Source organism: Mercenaria mercenaria, chromosome 17, assembly GCF_021730395.1.
Source record: "Mercenaria mercenaria strain notata chromosome 17, MADL_Memer_1, whole genome shotgun sequence".
Classification (NCBI taxonomy): domain Eukaryota; kingdom Metazoa; phylum Mollusca; class Bivalvia; order Venerida; family Veneridae; genus Mercenaria; species Mercenaria mercenaria.
Genome location: NC_069377.1, coordinates 49,570,735 through 49,592,923, shown reverse-complemented (window position 1 = coordinate 49,592,923; position 22,189 = coordinate 49,570,735). Strand labels below are relative to the sequence as shown.

The 22,189-nt window shown below is 36.5% G+C and overlaps 2 protein-coding genes across 2 annotated transcripts in view; both read left to right on the top strand.

Annotated features, from left to right (window-relative positions):
- The window catches only part of LOC123536156 (bifunctional arginine demethylase and lysyl-hydroxylase JMJD6-like), a 20,047-nt gene extending 11,326 nt beyond the window's left edge, over positions 1 to 8,721 (top strand). The window contains exons 7-9 of the mRNA XM_045319058.2: positions 1,217 to 1,405; positions 2,152 to 2,300; positions 3,019 to 8,721. Coding sequence (XP_045174993.2) covers positions 1,217 to 1,405; positions 2,152 to 2,300; positions 3,019 to 3,196 — 516 coding nt within the window. The 3' untranslated portion in view covers positions 3,197 to 8,721. The remainder of the gene's footprint in view (positions 1 to 1,216; positions 1,406 to 2,151; positions 2,301 to 3,018) is intronic.
- On the top strand, positions 7,103 to 22,189 carry LOC128550004 (uncharacterized). The gene is made up of 2 exons (XM_053527831.1): positions 7,103 to 7,150; positions 20,975 to 22,189. The coding sequence occupies exons 1-2, from the start codon at positions 7,103 to 7,105 to the stop codon at positions 22,187 to 22,189; spliced, it is 1,263 nt and encodes a 420-aa protein (XP_053383806.1).

Below are 22,189 nucleotides of genomic sequence, written 5' to 3'. Positions count from 1 at the left end.
TTTTAGCTGGACTGTTTGACAGAATAAAAGCTAGAGTTATGTAACTTTTCCTTTGAGGTTGTCTCATGATGCTGAAGACATTTGCTAAACTTTAAAGCATTTGGTATGTTGTTTTTAAAGATGTCCTTACATGCAAAACATTTTAAGAAGGGTGCAGATGCTGACGAATCTGTGCTACAGTTAACGTCACACACCAGAATCAATAAAAATAACCAATTGCAGTCATTTTTTAGCTCACCTGTCACATACTGACAAGGTGAGCTTTTGTGATCACCCTTCGTCCGTCGTCTGTGCGTCCGTCAACAGTTTCTTGTCTGCACGATAGTGGTTTCATTTGTGATTTTATTTTAACCAAACTTGCACACAACTTATATCACCATAAGATCTCGGTTCCTTTCTTGAACTGGCTAGATTCCATGATGGGTTCCAGAGTTATGGCCCCTGAAAGGGCCAGAATTAGCTATTTTGACCTTGTCTGCACAATAGCAGCTTCATTTATGATTTGAATTGTATCAAACTTGCACAAAACTTGTGTCACCATAAGATCTCGTTTCCTTTCTTGAACTGGGCAGATCCCTTAATGCGTTCCAGAGTTATGGCCCCTGAAAGGGCCAAAATTAGCTATTTTGACCTTGTCTGCACAATAGCAGCTTCATTTATGATTTGATTTTAACCAAACCTGCACACAACTTTTATCACCACAAGATCTTTGTTCCTTTCTTGAACTGGTCAGATTCCATCATGGGTTCCAGAGTTATAGCCCCGTAAAGGTCCAAAATTTGCTATTTTGGCTTTTGCAGCCATATAGAGACTTCATTTATGGTTTGATTTGATACAAACTTCCAAAATATCTTCAACAACAATAAATCTTGGATTCCATGACAAACCTGTCAGATCCAATCATAGGTTCCAGAGTTATTTTATATCTGATTACCTCCCCTGATTGTAGTCAAAATGGATTTATGGACTGATTTTATGTCAAATTACCTCCCTTTATTTCAAATTAAAATGGGTTTATCTCCGTAACTAATGAAGATACTGATCTGAAATTTCATTTATGTCAACAGATGGACAAATTACCTCCTTTATTTTTTATCTAAATGAATACACCTTAGCAGCTTCTAATGAGATTGGTTTGAAACGATCATATCATTTTGAGCAATGGTACTCAGTTGAGCGACACAGGGCCATCATGGCCCTCTTGTTTATATTTCAGTTGGAGATTTTACAGAAACCAGGAGAGACGGTATTTATTCCAGGTGGCTGGTGGCATGTAGTATTAAATCTCGATAACAGCATAGCAGTTACACAAAACTTTTGTAGTGTTGTAAACTTTCCCATTGTCTGGCATAAAACCGTTAGGGGAAGACCCAAACTCTCAAGAAAGTGGTTACGAATATTGCAGGTAAGAATTCATTGATTAGCTGACAGTTTTTCACTATATGATTTAGCCACTTGGTTGGTGTAGTAGGCTGGGTGTAAAGTTGCTATAGATGGGTGATTTTTACATCAGTTAAATATAATGATTTCATGTTTACTGGCCTTATTGGTGATGTTAAGAATTCTTGAAACATGAGTGTGTTTTAGGACTGCAAATCAGAGGAAATAGGCATGTCAAAAAAATGAAAAAGAGAGTGGTGGAACGGTTTAATAATCAAACCTTACAAAACTTAAAAAATATAATAATACCTCAGTAAGATGCATCCTTTCCTTGTTGTTCCGTGTTGGAGACTAAGGAATATAGCTTTCATGTTACCCTTTGTCTCTTAATTCATGTGTTTGAGTGATGGCCTTTCATATTTCTTCAACCCATTTAATGATTTTCATGAAGTCCTCCTCAAACATTTTATGCAGAATTGAATCATATTCAAATTATATCTGTCCTACCCAAGGTTAGGGTCACTAGTTAGTCAAAAGTTTGAGCCTTGGGTTCTGTACTGGAACTTTGTGTCTTAGGGACTCCCCTGAAAGGCTTTTAATGAAACGCGAGTCAAATGCACTCATGAAAAAATAATTTACAGGGTATACCAGTTTATTTACAATTTACAATTCATTAGATTAGCTTTTTTGTCTCAAAATGTGAGTCTGAAAGGAGACAACTTTACATTTTCTTCATGTACAAAGATCAATTTCTAATTGAATTTTCTTCAGGAGTCACGCCCAGAAGTAGCAGCCATGGCAGAGAAAGTTGATCTCCAGAAACCTACTGGCTTTAACTCGGACAGCAGTAGTTCCGGTTCCTCAAGTTCTAGTACCTCCGACTCGGAAAGTGACTCGGGACGAGCATCAAGAAATAAAAGGTTTATTATTTTATCCCCCTATACATTCCATTGGTAGGGTATATAATAATTTGAGTTCATAGGAAATCAAGTTCATATTATGTAGATTCCTCGAATATATTTTATTGTGGCGTTTTGATAATAGCTACAGTTGTTTACTTACCCAGATACATATGAATGCTTATAAAGTTGCAGAACTGTAGTAAACAGATTGACATTTATGTTCGAATTCTAACCTTCAGCCTGCTTAATTTCTAAAATGGACTTGTCCATCATTCAGTTTTGGCAATACCATTTATTATTCGAAGAGGTGTTCACTCAGATTTATGACGGAATAGCAGACAATGCAGACCATGATCAGGCTGATCTTGGTCTGCATTGGTGGCAAAGGCAAAATCACTTGCCACCAGCAGGCTAAGGTTTAAGTTAGAATTTGGAAAAAATCATATATTTTCGGTTTGGGACTGCCTCGTTTTACAGGAGAAAGAGGAAAAAGGTCTGTTAAAATTTACCTCTTCTCTAATGCAAATAATAAAAGGTTATTAACATTGTGAGTTCAGAAATATGTAAAGAAGCAATGTTAAATGTGTTTTTCAGACATTCTTCACCATTTTTCAAAAAGCTTTACAAAAATGTTTTTAAAAAAAAATATCAACTTGTTCTTTTACATAATCCAGGTAAATCTTGTACATTTGAAACCTTATTCTTTGACCCTGTATTGAAACACATTGAATTTCAGGAGAAGAATATCAAGATCTGGATCAAAGACAAGGTCAGGGTCATGTTCAAGGTCAAGGTCAGTAACACCAAATGGCAGCAACCAGCACAGAGCTCGCCGATCTTCATCGTGCAGCAGTGCCGACACTTCGAGTCGGAGTCATCGCAGCATCTCAAGCACACCGAAAAACTACAGATAACCAAGGGCCGTGTGTAGTTTCTTACACACAGACTTGAGTGCTTTAACAACAGAAATAATTGTTACTTATTTTCATATCTGAATTTGTTATTGACTTTATTCAGGTCGCAGATATATACTGTTATAATATGCATTGATCAATGAACCATTTATTTCAAGCAATACATTATGTATTTCATTTGTGTTGAAATAGAAAATATTTGCTTTTTATATGCCAGTTTTGGAAAAATGAGATGTAATGTGTGAAGGAGCATCTATCTGTCCATAATAATTCATGTCCAGAGCAAAACTTAAAAACCATTCAAGATGTTACTTTAAACTTGGCATATAGGTAGTTGGCAATGATGTGATGTGCAGAGCCTAAAATGGGGTCAGTAGGTTAAAGGTCAGGGTCACAGATAGAGCACAAAGGTCAAATTTTTCGCTTGAATATTTTGTCTAGAGCACAATTTAACGACCATTTAAGGTATTGACTATAAACTTGGTATATAGGTTGATAGTGAATAGACAATATGCAAAGCACATAAATTTGGTCAATAGGTCAAAGGTCATGCTCATAAAGGGAGCTCAAAGGTCGGGTTTGTCCATCTTCCATGTCCAGAGCATAACTTAATAGCTTTTCAAGGTGTTTGCTTCAAACTTGGCATAGAGGTAAGTAGCAATGAGACAATATGCAAGAGCACATGGACCAGGTTGGTAGGTCAAAGGTAAAGGTAAAAAGTCTTTCCTTCATATTTTAGTTCTGGAGCATAACTTTACCCATTCAAGGTATTGACATCAGACTATAGGTATGTGTGGGTGGGACAGTTTGCACAGTGCATTAACTGGGTTGGCAGGTCAAAGGTTAAGGTCACAAATTGAGCCCAAAGGTCAAGTCTGTCTCTTGTTTATTTTGTATCTTGAGCACAACTGCTATTTGAGATATTTACTTGAAACTTGGCATATACTAGTAGGTAGGTGATGATCAGACAGTATGCAGCATGTAATTGTACTTTACTCCCCCTTACCCCATTTAATAAAAGAATTACCTTTAGCCTCTTTTGCTTAAGTATCGAGTCACCACCACTTTACAAAGCCCCTGATCTGCCCCAACACTATCAACTGCCACATTACCCCCCGACCCTCACATGTACACTCATATTTTCTTCAAATTTTACTTCCTCTTCTGAGCTGAAGCTTGGGACGTATATTGCCCAGCTTTGAGAAGCTCTTGTTGCATTAGTTTGTTTGTTGTAAGGAATATCGTAAAAAAGCCAAAATAGGGACGTTTTATTTTAAGCTAATTTGCTATCATGACTGCCCTTCATCAGTTGTCGTCTATCTATTGTTTGTTCATCAATTTTTGTCATTCATAAAACTAATATGGAATGTGTATAGCTGCAGTATTGTGACACTTGATTTAGTTATAATTGCTTTATTTACACTCTGGAATATTTAAGTATTTAGTTGTTGGATCAACATGGCCATCTTGTTTAAACTTTTAAGAAAAGCTGCATTAACAAACATTAGATTATATGTATTATTTTTATGCTATTTTTTGTCAGCGCATTAATGGAGTGTGTAAATGTTGATTAAGTTATAAGTTTTTGTTGAGAAAAAAAATCATGCTGAATGTCATAAAACATAACTTACGGGATGCATAATTTATGTATTTACTGCAACCTCAGTCTTTTAAAAATGGAAGTTGCCACATGACTTGTGTTGATATGACTTAAAATTCAACAAACTACACACAAGATTAACAAATATAAAATAAGTGTTAAATTGGTAATTATGTTGTAACCATTGATAGTGATACTGTCAGCGAGTTTGCATACTGCTTTTCTGGAATAATTTCAACTGTAACCCAAAACAAATAACAGTATTATCCCTGTTTTGACTACTTTGTGCTTCTTTCCACATAATGTGAGTATTAATATATAAATATATGCTCTTATTAATTATATATTGTTGAATTAACACAGCAAGGTGCTAGGCATTGTTTTGTAGGTAGGATTTTTTTTTTAACTTTTTGTTTTTATGCAAAAATATATAGCAGATTGAATAATTTTTCAGTATTTCTTCTATTGAAATATCTTTTACTTGAATGACACTTCGATTTCTGGGTGTTTTTTCTCTATAAGGTTCAAATCATATTTGTCTTTTATTGTGCGATTTGGCAAATTTCACAGTAACCTTACAAACCAGAGATATATCAACAATATTATTACATCTTGATCATATCTCAGGCAGGAATTCTTAACGAACTTCCGAGTCGTCAATGCTACATTTAAACAAAGTTTTGTTTAAGTTCCGTAAACAGTCGGTGAGAATAACTCTCTGTATAGCATGACTACAAAACTATTTTAGATTGTACTGAATTATTAAAAACTTACTGGAACATAGGTGTTTGTGGCAGGAAGTACTTAGGCAGTTTTACACAGATTTTAATGAAACCTCATACACTCGATCACCATGAATTGTTGATATTCCTGACATATTTTTGTCAGACAAATCTTTGCAGACTTATGGGTTATTGGACTTGAACTAAATACATTCACTGATATTATTGGTAGATGAGAGTTTGTGACCTGAACTGCTTCAGCACTTGTAATGGTTTATAATGAAACTTCATAAACATTATCACAATGAATTGAAGTGTGTGTGAAATTTTCTTTTTGGTCAGTTGAGGCATTGCAGAGTTATATGCACAGGAGTATGGCTTCGGAAGTTTGGAAAACTTTGTGGTAATTTAATGAGTGGCATAAAGGTATACTAGACCATAATTTCAAATTTGAACATATTATTATAATGTGTTTATAATAAGAGAAACTAACCACATTGTGTTTCAGTACTACATTTTTAGCTTGACTTTTCGAGAGAAAAAAGTAGAGCTATTGCACTCGCCCCAGCGTCGGCATCGCCGTTGGTTAAAGTTTTTGATAAAGTCAAATATCTCTGTTACTATCAAAGATATTGACTTGAAACTTAAAACAGTTATTAACAACCAAAGTCTACACCAGGAGACACTCTGGTTTTGAATTTTGACAGAGTTATGCCCCTATTTAACTTAGAAATTTTTTGTTAGAGTTTTTGATAAAGTCAAATATCTCTGTTACTATCAAAGCTTTTGACTTGAAACTTAAAATAAATATTTACTATCAAAGTCTACACCAGGAGAAACAATCCACATAACTCTGGTTTGAATTTTGACAGAGTTATGCCCCTTTTTATCTTAGAAATTTTTGGTAGAAGTTTTATAAAGTTTTTACTGGCAAAGCTCTAATTCAGAAAAGTTGAGCACACTGTCATCAGACAGCTCTTGTTGATTTATAAAGCTGCTATTTTCTGGAAAGAAATTATAATGAATAGTAACTTAATCTCAAAAAGACCATAATAAATTAATTGTTAGGTTATCATCACCTGTGTGTGGCTATTTTTATGCCTCCCGAACCTTTTTATTTTCTACATTTTTAAATGAAGATTGGATTTTTTTTTAAGAATATATTTGGAAAGATAATATTCATCATTTAATAATTACTGTTTTTTTTTATTATCACAAAAGTTTAACTGAAATAATTTCAACTCTGTTGCATACATGTACCATACTTTGGTTTTAAATTTTAGCTTGTCATCTTATGTATGTTTTTTGTATAGGATACGATCAATTTTCAGAAAAGAAAATTCAAAAATTGAAATCCTCCCTTATGTAGAAAAGTTTGGACAATAATCTAACATTTTTTATATAATCGCCTTACCAGTACAGAATTACACCAGACATAGGTCTGTATGACATTACTGGGAACAGGTGGTCATGTTGTGTGCCCTTTCTCATAATTGAATGTGAGGTTGATTAATTTCAAATATGTGATTGTACATTGTTAGTGTAGATGTAAATTTCTTCAGTAACTGCATATGTTCAGAGAATATGGTAAATGTAAATGTCTACAGTAAATGCACACGTTTAGTGATTGAGGTAAATATAAATTTCTGCAGTAAATGCACACATTCAGTGATTGAGGTAAATGTCTACAGTAAATGCATAGGTTCAGTGATTGAGGTAAATGTAAATTTCTACAGTAAATGCACACGTTTAGTGATTGAGGTAAATGTAAATTTCTACAGTAAATGCACACATTCAGTGATTGAGGTAAATGTAAATTTCTACAGTAAATGCACACATTTAGTGATTGAGGTAAATGTGATTTTCTACAGTAAATGCACACATTCAGCGCTTGAGATAAATGTAAATGTCTACAGTAACTGCAAATGTTCAGAGAACAAGGTAATTGTAAATGTCTACAGTAACTGCAAATGTGTACTGATGAGTATAGATTTATTTCAGTCTTTGGATCTGGTAGATACATTGTTTAATGATTTAAAGTATTTACTTGAAGTTCATCATAAAAGTCTGCCTTGTGGAAAAAATGGATAAATGATGTTAACCCTTAGCCTGCTGGCGGCAAGCGATTCTGCCTTTGTGACCAGTGCAGACCAAGATCAGCCTGCACATCCGTGCAATCTGATCATGGTCTGCACTGTTCCCTATTCAGTCAGTAAATTTTTAGTAAACACCCCTTCAGATGATAAATGGTACTGCCCAAACTGGAAGATGGACCAGTCCATAATAGAAATTTAGCATGGTAAGGGTTAAAACAATTTTGCATATGCTTTTATTTCTAGCCCGTCCGCTTAGCTCAGTAAGGAGGGTGCAGATCTACGGATTGCAGGGTTTTGAGTTTGATCCTTGGATAAGACATGTATTCTCTGTTACGACTTGATTAAAGACATTGTGTCTGAAATCATTCGCCCTCCATCGTTGATTCATGTGGAGAAATTTGCAGTTTCTTGCAGAGAACAGGTTTGTACTGGTACAGAATCCAGGAACACTGGTTAGGTTAACTGCCCGTCATTACATAACTGAAATACTGTTAAAAAACAGTACTAAACCCCAAACAAAGACTTTTTCTAAATTGGTCTGTCTATATTTATATCTAGCTAAGTAACCTTACTCAAAACAGACATACGGCTGGAAAAGAGGTTGAGTATTTTTTGTCTCAAGTTGGAAAAAGTGAAGTTAAATTTTCTTTTGAAAACATCCTCTTGAACATGGTGTTATCTTGTGAATTCAAGACAGCAGCAGTTGTAAAAAAATAACGTTAAAAACTACTGAAAAAACTCATAAGCGAAATATTTTATATCTTGATTATTCAATGATTGATTGTTAGGATGAATTATTCAGTTTATATGTATCGTAATAAAATGTTTTATGCATCTGTTTATTTTCTGTCGTTTCATGCAATCATGTGCTATAGACATTTGTATACATAATTGCTTTTATAATCAGTGGAGTACTTTAATTGCAAGAAGTAACTTGATTGAGTTTATATGGTCTTTCTTTGTCATGGAATCATCTATTCTATTCTATAGTAGTTAATTTTCCACCTTGTATATGTTTCTTTGATTGACATTTCTGTTATTTTGACCATTGTAAATAATTCACATTCATTCATTCATATTTTACAAAAGAATTTTATTGAAAAGTTACCAGTGTTCATTTGTTATCAATCATTCCACTATGTTACACATTATATTATCTTAGAATTCAGTAACACTTCCCACCCTTCAATATACACCTAAAAAAAGAATGAAATATCTAGAATTTAGCAAGAATTTTCAAAAGTTAAGTCCTAGTTGTTGCAGTGTGTATGGCCTGGTAAGTGGGGAGATGGGTGTTCCCTCAATGAGTTTGGATGGAGATATTTAAATGAAAATGGCATAATAGATAGCTTATAGTACAGTAAGATGAAGGATTTGATTGTGTATTGAAAGCTGTTCACAGCAGTTACCATCCCTTGCATTTATCGCTGCATTCACAAGATACCACATGACAATGAGAAAGTCACATGACACTGCAAAATAGCAGAGATGCCAAAGAACAAATTCCGGCAGCCTGTTTTATTTGTCAAATGTCCAATAGATATTTTTGACAAAAATTATTTCAATTTGTTATTTGAACAATTCTGTGCACGGATATTACCATCTAGATGCGAATAATGCAATTAAAAACTAAACCAAAAGGACTTATGATGGCAGTGATTTGATGTACTGTACGGGGAAGTAATCGCTGCAGGGAGTGTGTATGAGTCAGTGGGGTCATTAGGTCACAACGATGACTTCAAGTAGAAAACTGATCAATAGCTTGAGTTGTTAAATAAGGTTATTCAAACGAAACTTCACAAACAGCCAGTTTATATCAGTACTAAGCCTGTGATTTCATATTGTATCATTGTTACTATTTTGTTTTAGCTCACCTGTCACATAGTGACAAGGTGAGCTTTTGTGATCACCCTTCGTCCGTCGTCAGTCCATGCGTGCGTCCGTCCGTCAACAATTTCTTGTCTGCACGATAGTGGTTTCATTTATGATTTTATTTTAACCAGACTTGCACATAACTTGTATTACCATAAGATCTCGGTTCCTTTCTTGAACTGGCCAGATCCCATTATGGGTTCCAGAGTTATGGCCCCTGAAAGGGCCAAAATCAGCTATTTTGACCTTGTCTGCACAATAGCAGCTTTTTTTATGATTTGATTTTTACCAAACTGGCACACATCTTGTATCACCATAAGATCTTGGTTCCTTTCTTGAACTGGCCAGATCCCATTATGGCTTCTAGAGTTATGACCCCTGAAAGGGCCAAAATTAGCTATTTTGACCTTGTCTGCACAATAGCAGCTTCATTTATGATTATATTTTAACCAAACTTGCACACAACTTGTATCACCATAAGATCTTGGTTCTTTTCTTGAACTGGCCAGATCCCATTATGGGTTCCAGAGTTATGGCCCCTGAAAGGGCCAAAATCAGCTATTTTGTCCTTGTCTGCACAATAGCAGCTTTATTTATGATTTGATTTTTACCAAACTTGCACAAAACTTGTATCACCATAAGATCTTGGTTCCTTTCTTGAACTGGTCAGATCCCATTATGGGATCCAGAGTTATGGCCCCAGAAAGGGCCAAAATCAGCTATTTTGACCTTGTCTGCACAATAGCAGCTTTATTTATGATTTGATTTTTACCAAACTGGCACACAACTTGTATCACCATAAGATCTTGGTTCGTTTCTTGAACTGGCCAGATCCCGTAATGGGTTCCAGAGTTATGGCCCCTGAAAGGGCCAAAATTAGCTATTTTGACCTTGTTTGCACAATAGCAATTTCATTTATGATTTGATTTTAACCAAACTTGCACACAACTTGTATAACCACAAGATCTTGGTTCCTTTCTTGAACTGGCCAGATTCCGTCATGGGTTCCAGAGTTATGGCCCCTTAAAGGTCCAAAATTAGCTATTTTGGCTTTTGCAGCCATATAGAGTCTTCATTTATGGTTTTATTTGATACAAACTTCTAAAATATCTTCAACAACAATAAATCTTGGATTCCATGACAAATTAGATCCAATCGTAGGTTCCAGAGTTATTTTATATCTGATTACCTCCCCTGATTGTAGTCAAAATGGATTTATATTAGTAAGTACTTATAGGACTTATTTGAAATTTCATTGTTGTCATTAGTTGGACTGAGCCAATCAAAGTAGATAACTATGGACTGATTTTATGTCAAATTACCTCCCTTTATTTCAAATTAAAATGGGTATATCTCCGTAACTAATGAAGATACTGATCTGAAATTTCATTTATGTCAACAGATTTATTTGGCAGTTTCTTCTTTTGATCACTTACAATAATTTTCTTTTAATTACTTCCCTTTTACGTTAATAGAAATAGCTTAGTTTAGTAACTTTTTTACTATTGGCCACAGGGAAAAATCGAGACCAGTTTTCTATGGTACAACATGGATGGTACCTCCAATTTTTAGGTGTATTTTGACATATCTGTACCTTGTAAGAATTTTTTTTTTCTTTTTGGTTAGATTTCTTCCCTTTGTTGTTCCTGTCCTTTGAACTTAGATATTTTTTCTGAGGACCTTCTTGTCCTCAAGTGCAATGATAACAGGTGAGCGATATAGGGCCATCATGGCCCTCTTGTTTTTTTTAAACTCAACAATTTAGTTTTGAGTGAAACCTGGCTGAAAGACAGCCTACAGAAAGATACCCGATGGGTCACTGACACTCACCATTGCTAAAAATATAAAAAAGAGCATGCACTGTCATTTCAACTTTGAAAATAGATGAGCTTATAGAAAAACAAGGTTGCTAATGTTGCCAAGGTCATCATTACTACAGGTGGCAATATCTGCTATGGTCAAAGCAAGTAGTCTCCTTATTACTAAACAAATTTTGAAGGCAAATGGTTCAGTTATTTATGTTACCTGCTTTTTGGTCAGCTGCAGCACAGGATCAGGGTGAGCTGTTGTCTTGGTGCAGTGTCTGTTGTCTGTCAATCTATGCTAGGATACAAAGTACAAAATATGCATTAGATCATGTTTATAAAACTTTCTTTGTCATGAAATCATAATGACAATTTTGTACTATTTTCTTTTTAAACGTTTAAAGATGCTAAATAAAGACAAATAAAACAACACAAATCCTATAAAAGACTACACATTTTGAAATATACTACTAAAACATTACGATAGCCGTGCAATATTTCATTGGAGTCAAAACATGTGCAGAGAAACAAATGATTTTTTTATATTTTCTTAGACTGACTTGGGTGGTCTTTTTGTCCTACTTTCATGTTTATCGCTTTTCCGTAATTGGTCGGAAATTCTTCGGGATCATGTGATTTTAAATTAATTCAAACGAATATCCGTTTAAGTAACGTACTAATCCCCAATGATAACGTGATTCCCGCGCAAACTCGAGGCGTCCATTTCATGATAATAGATATACTAACAATTCATATTGCTTGTGCAATTATTAGTATTTGTTTTATTTCAACTGTCCAATAAATATATTGCACAATAGCTAAGTCGGGTAGAATGCAGATACCAATAGCAAATCATCAAATAGTTTTGTATGAGTTTGAATCCTCATTACTTTGTTCCGTTTTTAGCTCGACTGTTAGAAGAATAGTCTAGCTATTCTACTCACCCTGGCGTCGGCGTCGGCGTCACACCTTGGTTAAAGTTTTGCATGCAAGTACATACAGCTATCATTTAAAGGCATATAGCTTTGAAACTTATTTTTTCTTTTTCTAGGTCAATTACCAACCTCACTGGGTCAAGTTCCATAACTCTGAAATGTATTCTGAGCAAATTATGCCCCCTTTTGGACTTAGAAAATCCTGGTTAAAGTTTAACATGCAAGTTACTATCTCCAAAACAAATGCAGATATGAATTGAAACTTCACATGTGTCTTCGGGGTTATAAAACTAGTTGATAGCATCAAGTCCCATAACTCTGACCAGCATTTTGGCCAAATCATCCCCCCTTTTGGACATAGAAAATCCTGGTTAAGTTTTGTGTGCAAGTACATACAGCTATTTCTAAATGGCATATAGATTTGAAACTTATTTTTTCTTTTTCTAGATCACTTACCAACCTCCCTTGGTCAAGTCCCATAACTCTGACATGTATTTTGGGCAAATTATGCCCCCTTTTGGACTTAGAAAATTCTGGTTAAAGTTTTACATGCAAGTTACTATCTCCAAAACTAATGCAGATTTTGAATTGAAACTTCACATGTGTCTTCAGGGTTATAAAACTAGTTGATAGCATCAAGTCCCATAACTCTGACCTGCATTTTGGCCAAATTATGCCCCCTTTGGGCGTAGAAAATCCTGGTTAAAGTTTTGCGTGCAAGTACATACAGCTATTACTAAAAGGCATATAGATTTGAAACTTATTTTTTTTTTAGCTCACCAGAGCCAAAGGCTCAGGGTGAGCTATTAGGATCAGTCAGGCGTCCGGCGTCCGTCCGTAAACTTTTACTTTAAATGACATCTACTCATAAACCGCTAGGCCAATTTCATCAAAACTTCACAGGAATGTTTCTTGGGTGAAGCTCTACAAAAATTATTCAAAGAATTGAATTCCATGTAGAACTCTGGTTGCCGTGGCAACCGAAAGGAAAAACTTGAAAAATCTTCTTCTCAAAAACCAGAAACCCTAGAGCTTAGATATTTGGTGTGAAGCATTGCCTAGTGGACCTCTACCAAATTTTTTCAAATCATGACCCCGGGATCCCGCCCCAGGGGTCACTTGATTTTACATAGGAAAATCTTAAAAAGTCTTCTTCTCAAAAACCAGAAGCCGTAGAGCTTAGATATTTGACCTGTAGCATTGCCTAGTGGACCTCTACTAAAGTTGTTCAAATCATGACCCTGAAGTCAAAATTGACCCCGCCCCGCCCCCACTTGATTTTACATATTCTAAAATTTTTAAAAATAAACCAGAAGGTCTAGAGCCTAGATATTTCACATGTAGCATTGCCTAGTGGACCTCTACAAAATTTGTTCAAATCATGACCCCCGGGGTCAAAATTGAATCCGCCCCAGGGGTCACTTGATTTTACATAGGAAAATCTTCAAAACTTTTCTAAAAATAAACCAGAAGGCCTAGATCTTAGATATTTGACATGTAGCATTGCCTAGTAGACTTCTACAAAATTTATTCAAATCATGACCCTCGGGGTCAAATTGACCTCGCCCCATGGGGTTACTGGATTGTACATAGAAAAATCTTCATTTTTTTAAAAAAATAAACCAGAAGGCCTAGAGCTTAGGTATTTCACATGTAGCATTGCCTAGTGGACCTCTACCAAATTTTTTCAAATCATGACCCCGGGATCCCGCCCCAGGGGTCACTTGATTTTACATAGGAAAATCTTAAAAAGTCTTCTTCTCAAAAACCAGAAGCCCTAGAGCTTAGATATTTGACCTGTAGCATTGCCTAGTGGACCTCTACTAAAGTTGTTCAAATCATGACCCTGAAGTCAAAATTGACCCCGCCCCGCCCCCACTTGATTTTACATGTTCTAAAATTTTTAAAAATAAACCAGAAGGTCTAGAGCCTAGATATTTCACATGTAGCATTGCCTAGTGGACCTCTACAAAATTTGTTCAAATCATGACCCCCGGGGTCAAAATTGAATCCGCCCCAGGGGTCACTTGATTTTACATAGGAAAATCTTCAAAACTTTTCTAAAATAAACCAGAAGGCCTAGATCTTAGATATTTGACATGTAGCATTGCCTAGTAGACTTCTACAAAATGTATTCAAATCATGACCCTCGGGGTCAAATTGACCTCGCCCCATAGGGTTACTGGATTGTACATAGAAAAATCTTCAATTTTTTAAAAAAATAAACCAGAAGGCCTAGAGCTTAGGTATTTCACATGTAGTATTGCCTAGTGGACCTCTACAAAATTTGCTCAAATCATGATCCCCGGGTCAAAATTGCCCCCGGCCCCAGAGGTCACTTGATTTTACATAGGAAAATCTTCAAAAATTTTCTTAAAATAAACCAGAAGGCCTAGATCTTAGATATTTGACATGTGGCATTGCCTAGTGGACCTCTACAAAATTTGCTCAAATCATGATCCCCGGGTCAAAATTGACCCCGCCCCAGAGGTCACTTGATTTTACATAGGAAAATCTTCAACAATTTTCTAAAAATAAACCAGAAGGCTTAGAGCTTAGATATTTGACATGTAGCATTGCCTAGTGGACCTCTACAAAATTTGTTCAAATCATGACCCCCGGGGTCAAAATTGACCCCGCCCCAGGGGTCACTTGATTTTACATAGAAAAATCTTCAAAAATTTTCTAAAAATAAACCAGAAGGCCTAGATCTTAGATATTTGACATGTGGCATTGCCTAGTGGACTTCTACAAAATTTGTTCAAATCATGACCCCCGGGGCAAACTGACCCCGGCCCATGGGGTTACTTGATTGTACATAGAAAAATCTTCAAAATTTTCTAAAAATAAACCAGAAGGCCTAGAGCTTAGATATTTGAAATGTAACAATTGCCTAGTGGACCTCTACAAAAGTTTTCAAATCTTGACCCCTAGGGTCAAATTGACCCAGCCCCAGGGGTTACTTGACTGTACATAGGGAAATCTTCATAAATTTGCTAAAAATAAACCAGAAGGCCTAGATCTTAGATATTTTGATATGTAACATTGCCTAGTAGACTTCTACAAACTTTGTTCAAATCATGACCCCGGGGTAAAATTGGCCCCGCCCCAGGGATTACTTGATTGTACATAGGAAAATCTTCCAAAAAATTTCTAAAAATCATCAGTTTGACATTTGAAACGGTAGCTCACATTACTCTGGTGAGCGATCCAGGGTCATCATGACCTTCTTGTCCTAGATAAATTACCAACCTCACTGGGTCAAGTCCCATAACTCTGACATGTATTTTGGGCAAATTATGCCCCCTTTTGGACTTAGAAAATTCTGGTTAAAGTTTTACATGCAAGTTACTATCTCCAAAACTAATGCAGATATTGAATTGAAACTTCACTTGTGTCTTCGGGGTTATAAAACTAGTTGATAGCATCAAGTCCCATAACTCTGACCAGCATTTTGGCCAAATTATGCCCCCTTTGGACTTAGAAAATCCTGGTTAAAGTTTTGCGTGCAAGTACATACAGCTATTACTAAAAGGCATATAGATTTGAAACTTATTTTTTCTTTTCCTAGATAAATTACCAACCTCACTGGGTCAAGTCCCATAACTCTGACATGTATTTTGGGCAAATTATGCCCCCTTTTGGACTTAGAAAATTCTGGTTCTCTCCAAAACTAATGCAGATATTTAATTGAAACTTCACATGTGCCTTCTGGGTTATAAAACTAGTTGATAGCATCTAGTCCCATAACACTGATATGCATTTTGGTCAAATTATTTCCCCTGAGTTAAAACTCTTTTGATATTTTAACATTTTGGGTAATATTTTCCTGCTTCTGTGACAGTATTTCGAATAGTCGAGCTTGGCTGTCTTACGGACAGCTCTTGTTAATTCTGTTCTCTTTTTATCTCACCTGTCATGTAGTGACAGGGTGAGCTTTTGTGATTGCCCTTCGTCCGTCGTCCATTGTCCGTCGTCTGTCCACAATTTCTTGTGAACACGATAGAGACCACATTTTGCAAGCAATTTTAATCAAACTTGCAGACAACTTGTTTTGGCATAATATCTCGGTTCCTTTCGAAAACTGGCTGGGTCCCATCATGGGTTCCAGAGTTATGGCCCTTTTAAGGGCCAAAATTTGTTATTAGCTCACCAGAGCACAAAGTGCTCAAGGTTAGCTATTGTGACTGGTCATTGTCCGGCATTCGTCAGTGCGTCGTGCGGCATCTGTCGTCTTGTCAACATTTGCTTTATGAACACTCTAGAGGCCACATTTGTGACCCAATCTTTATGAAACTTGATCAGAATGTTTGTCTTGATGATCTCTAGGTCAAGTTCGAAACTGGGTCATGTGGGGTCAAAAACTAGGTCAGTAGGCTAGATCAAGGAAAGTTTGTGAACACTCTAGAGGCCACATTTGTGACCCAATCTTTATGAAACTTGGTCAGAATGTTAGTCTTGATGATCTCTAGGTAAAGTTCGAAACTGGGTCATGTCGGGTCAAAAACTAGGTCAGTAGGCCAGATTAAAGGAAAAGCTTGTGAACACTTTAGAGGCCACATTTGTGACCCAATCTTTATGAAACTTGGTCAGAATGTTTGTCTTGATGATTTCTAGGTCAAGTTTGAAACTTGGTCATGTGGGGTCAAAAACTAGGTCACCCAATCACATCAAAGGAAAAGCTTGTGAATACTTTAGAGGCCTCAATTGTGATTCAGTCTTTTTGAAACTGGGTCAGGATGTTTGTCTTAATGATTTCTAGGTCAAATTTGAAACTGGGTCATATGGGGTCAAAAACTAGGTCACTAGACCAGATAAAAGGAAAATCTTGTCAACACTCTAGAGACTACAGTTCAAGTTTGAAACTCACTAGAATTAGTCAGAATGTTTGTCTTGATTATCTATAGGTCAAGTTCGAATCTGGGTCATGTGGGGTAAAAAACTAAGTAAGGAAGAGCTTGTGAACACTCTAGAGACCACAGTTGTGACCCAATCTTTATGAAATTAGGGCAGAATGTTTGTCTTGATGATCTCTAGGCCAAGTTCGAATCTGAATCACGTTGGTTGAAAAACTAGGTCAGTAGGCCAGATCAAAGGAAAAGCTTGTGAACACTCTAGATGCCACATTTGTGACCCAACCTTTATGAAACTAGGTCAGAATATTTGTCTTGATGATCTCTAGGTCAAATTCAAAACTGGGTCATGTGGGGTCAAAAACTAGATCAGTAGGCAAGATCTGAGGAAAAGCTTGTGAACACTCTAGACGCCAAATTTATGACCCAATCTTTATGAAACTTGTTCAGAATGTTGTTCTTGATGATTTCGAGGGCAGATTCGAATCTGGGTAATGTTGGGTAAAAAACTAGGTCACCCGTTCAAATCAAAGGAAAAGCTTGTGAATACTTTAGAGGCCACAGTTATGACTAAGGTCGGTGGTTCTACCCAGGTGCCCGCTCGTGATGAAATAATGCACGGAGGGGCACCTAGGGTCTTCTTCCACCGTCAAAGCTGGAAAGTCGCCATATGACCTATAATTGTGTCGGTGCGACGTTAAACCCAATAAAACAAAACAAAACAAACAATCTTTTTGAAACTGGGTCAGCATGTTTGTCTTAATGGTTTCTAGGTCAAGTTTGAAACTGGGTCATGTGGGGTCAAAAAAAAACTAGGTCACTAGGCCAGATCAAAGGGAAATCTTGTCAACACTCTAGAGACCACAGTTCAAGTTTGAAACTCTTTAGAATTAGTTAGAATGCTTGTCTTGATTATCTATAGATCAAGTTCGAATCTGGGTAATGTGGGGTCAAAAACTAGGTCACTCGGGCAAATCAAAGGAAAAGCTTGTGAACACTCTAGAGGCCACAGTTGTGATCCAATCTTTATGAAACTTGGTCAGAATGTTTGTCTTGATGATCTCTAGGCTAAGTTTGAATCTGTGACATGTTGGGTCAAAAAAACTAGGTCAGTAGGCCAGATCAAAGGAAGGGCTTGTGAACACTCTAGAGGCCAATGTTTTAACTCGGTCATTTTGAAATTTGGTCAGATTGTTTGTCTTGATGATCTTTAGGTCAAGTTTGAATTTGGGTCATGCGGGTTCAAAAAGTAGGTCAGTAGACCAGATCAAAGGAAAAGCTTGTGAAGATTCTATAGGCCACAGTTGTGACTCCATCTTTATGAAACTTGGTCAGAATGTTTGTCTTGATGAACTCTACATCAACATTTAATCTTGGTCATTTAGGGTAAAAAACTAGGTCACACGGTCAAATCAAAGGCAAAGTTTGTGAACCCTCTAAAGCTACGGTTGTGACTCAATCTTTATGAAACTTGGTCAGAATGTTTGTGTTGATGATGTGTAGGTTGAATTAGAATACTGGCTCATGTTGGGTTAAAAAACTAGGTCTGTAGGCCAGATCAACTCTGGTGAGCGATATATAGGGCCAACATGGCCCTCTTGTTTTTGGATTGTGAACACAATAGAGACCACATTTTGCAATCAACTTTTATCAAACTTGCACGCAATTTGTATTGACATAATATATCGGTTCCTTTTGAAAACTTGCCAGACCTCATTATGGGTTCAAGAGTTATGGTCCCGTAAAGGCCCAAAATTTGCTACTTTTGACTTGGGAATACGATAGAGACCACATTTTGCAATCAACTTCAATCAAACTTGCACACAACTTGTATTGACATAATATCTCCGTTCCTTTCGAAAACTGGCCAAATCCCATCATGGGTTCTAGAGTTATGGCCCCTTAAAGGGTCAAAGTTTGCTATTTTTGGCTTGTGAACACAATAAAGTCCACATTTTGCAGTCAGCTTTTATCAAACTTGCACACAACTTGTATTGGCATAATATCTCGGTTCCTTTTGAAAACTGGTCAGATCCCATCATGGGTTCCAGGGGTAAAAAGAGGCCCTGCCCTGGGGTCCCAAGTTTTACATAGACTTACATAGGAAAAAAACATTTAAAAATCTTCTTGACTGAAAGTTCAAGGCATACGCTTTTGATAATCAGAATGTAACATTGCCTAGTGGCTCTATAACAAGATTGTTCAAATTATGCCCCTGGGTTGAAAAGAGGCCCTCCTTGAAAATCACATAGTTTTTATATGAGTTATATAGGAAAACATACATAAAAATATCTGATCATATTTCCTACGCTGTTTAATTATAATTACCGTATGACCCTAAGTAATTTGACTGTAACCTTGACCTACTGACGTACTTTCTTGTTTTTTTTTAAGATACAGCTTTGAAATTTGGATGACATGTGTAGTTTTGCATGCCGATCTTTAAACAGACTTTCAGTGACCATCAGTATGACCTACTGACCTACTTTCTTGTTTTCTAAGTTGCAGCAAAAGAATTTGGACCACCTGTAATATTTTTTTACAGATTTCAAGTGTAATCTTGCATAATCTGTTACTTGACCCACTCTCCTAATTTTCTTGTTTTTAAAGCTTTAGCTTGGAAATTTGTTCAAGCAAGCAACTCTACTCAAGTGAGCGATATAGGGCCATCATGGCCCTCTTGTTTAAGATACAGGTTTGAAATTTGGATGACATGTACATTTTTGCACGCCGATCTTAAAATTGACTTTCAATGACCATGAATATGACCTGCTGACCTATTGTTTTGTTTTTAGCTCTCCTGTCACATAGTGACAAGGTGAACTTTTGTGATCATCCGTCCGTCCATCCGTCGTCCATCGTCGTCCGTCCACAATTTTTTGTGAACACGATAGAGACCACATTTTGCAATCAGTTTTACTCATACTTGCGCACAACTTGTATTAGCATTATATTTCGGTTCCTTTTGAAAACTGGCCAGATCCCAACATGGGTTCCAGAGTTATGGCCCCTTAAAGGTCTAAAATTTGCCATTTTGGCCTTTGCAGTATAGAGACTTCATTTATGGTTTGATTTGATACAAACTTGCAAAATATCTTTAACAACAATAGATCTTGGATTCCATGATGAATCCGTCAGATCCAATCATAGGTCCTGGAGTTACGCCCTTTGATTGACCCTGAAAGAGCAAAAACTTGTTAATTTTTACCTTGTGAACACGATAGAAGTACCATTTTACATTCCATTTTAACTACGCTTACACAACTTTATTCACAATAAGATCTCAGTTCCTTTCGAAAACGACTAGATTCCATCATGATTTCTAGAGTTACTGACCCTGAAAGGGGCGAAATTTTCTATTTTGGCTTTTCAGCCATGTAGAGGTTTCATTTATGCTTTGATTTGATATAACTTGCACAGAATGTTTATCTTGATGATCTCTAGGCCAAGTTCGAAACTGGGTCATGTGGGGTCAAAAACTAGGTCACCAGGTCAATCAACTTGATCAAACCACTACCATAAATTCATGAAGTAAGCATCAATTTTCAACTTCATCCAGAAGACATGCAGAGAGCACAACCCAGGTCATTAGGTGCAAGGTCAAGGTCAGACAAAGGTCAAAGATTAAATAGCTTTAATTTGTGTCAACAGGAAGGATTTTCATACCTCTTCTAGACAACATGCAGAGTGCACAACCCTGGTCACTATGTCCAGGGTCAGGCACCCTTGAAGGTCATAGGTCATGATCCTAACATTTTGCTATTCCTGTATTAAAGCAGCATCTGGTTTTTTTTATAACCTTAAGTGATAGCTCTGTCTTGATTTTCATTATTTACTGTTATATACAAAGCTTTGCCATATTGAAAGAAAGATAAATTGTCTTCATTTATTTCAGTCTCAGGATACAAAATCTCAAGCCAGTGTTTCTACCTTAGTACCAGCAAGTGTACGTCCCAACTCGACACCTGAAGATGTACCTACAAAATCCATAAAACCTCCAAATTTAATCAGTCTTGCAAACATCATGAAAAGTCAGGGAGCCAGTTACAGCATGCAGAAAGCTACTGAAAGTAACTTAGATAAAGCTTCAACTGACATTGTTAGTAAAGACAACAGCCAGTCAGAGGCAGAGGTTTCAGCCAAAGATAAACAGCCAGTTGATAAGGTAGAGGAAGCAGATGTTATTATACTGTCAGACAGTTCTGTAGACTCCCCAGTAAAATCATCTATTGATATGAAAAAGACTGATGATGTTGATAAATCTAAAACTGCCTCACCGTCTCTGAATACAAGTGCTCCAACTGTGAAAATTAAAATGGGTTTGCTTCAGGCTGTTAAAAAGTTGAAACCAAACCCTAAAGAAGGAACTCTTAACAGTGGAGACAATGAAACATCACAAGATGAAGGTCTGTCCTCAGCATTATCTGAAGATGAAAGTGAGGCTCCTTTGCCGTCAGCTTCAGATGATCAAGAGCCAAAGGCTAATTCTACAACTTCCTCTTCATCATCGTCATCATCATCTAGTGAGAGCGGAAGTAGTAGTGATGAAAGTAGTGATGACGATGATGGTGAAGCTGATGATGGTGATAATGAAAGTGATGATAGCAAAGAGGAAGAATCTGATAGTAATGATAGTGAAAGTGATGATGACAATGATGGTAAGCTAGACAATAAAAGTGATACCAAAGAGGTTGCAAAGAAACCTCAAGCTGTGAAAAGAAGAATGAAAGTAGTTCCAACAACTGAAGATGAAGAGGAGAGTAGCGATAATGATAATGAAATTGATCTAATTAGCAGTAATGACGAAGCTGATCAAGATGATGACAGAGACAAAGATTATAATGCTAGTGAAGATGATGTTGACAATGATGTTATAATGATCTCAGATGAAGAGTATGCACCAAAAGGGAAGGCCATTATTCCTTCCCCGCCACACAAGAACATTCCAATGGGAACTGAAGTTCTGGTAAAAGAAGTTCCAGACTTTGATCCATCACTTATTTCTTCTCTGATGTCCGCAGATATCGGACCAGTACCAGTTGGATCTCCCATAGTGAATAAAGCAAGTACTGTTCATGGACACAGTTCAATGGATATTGATAAAACCTAG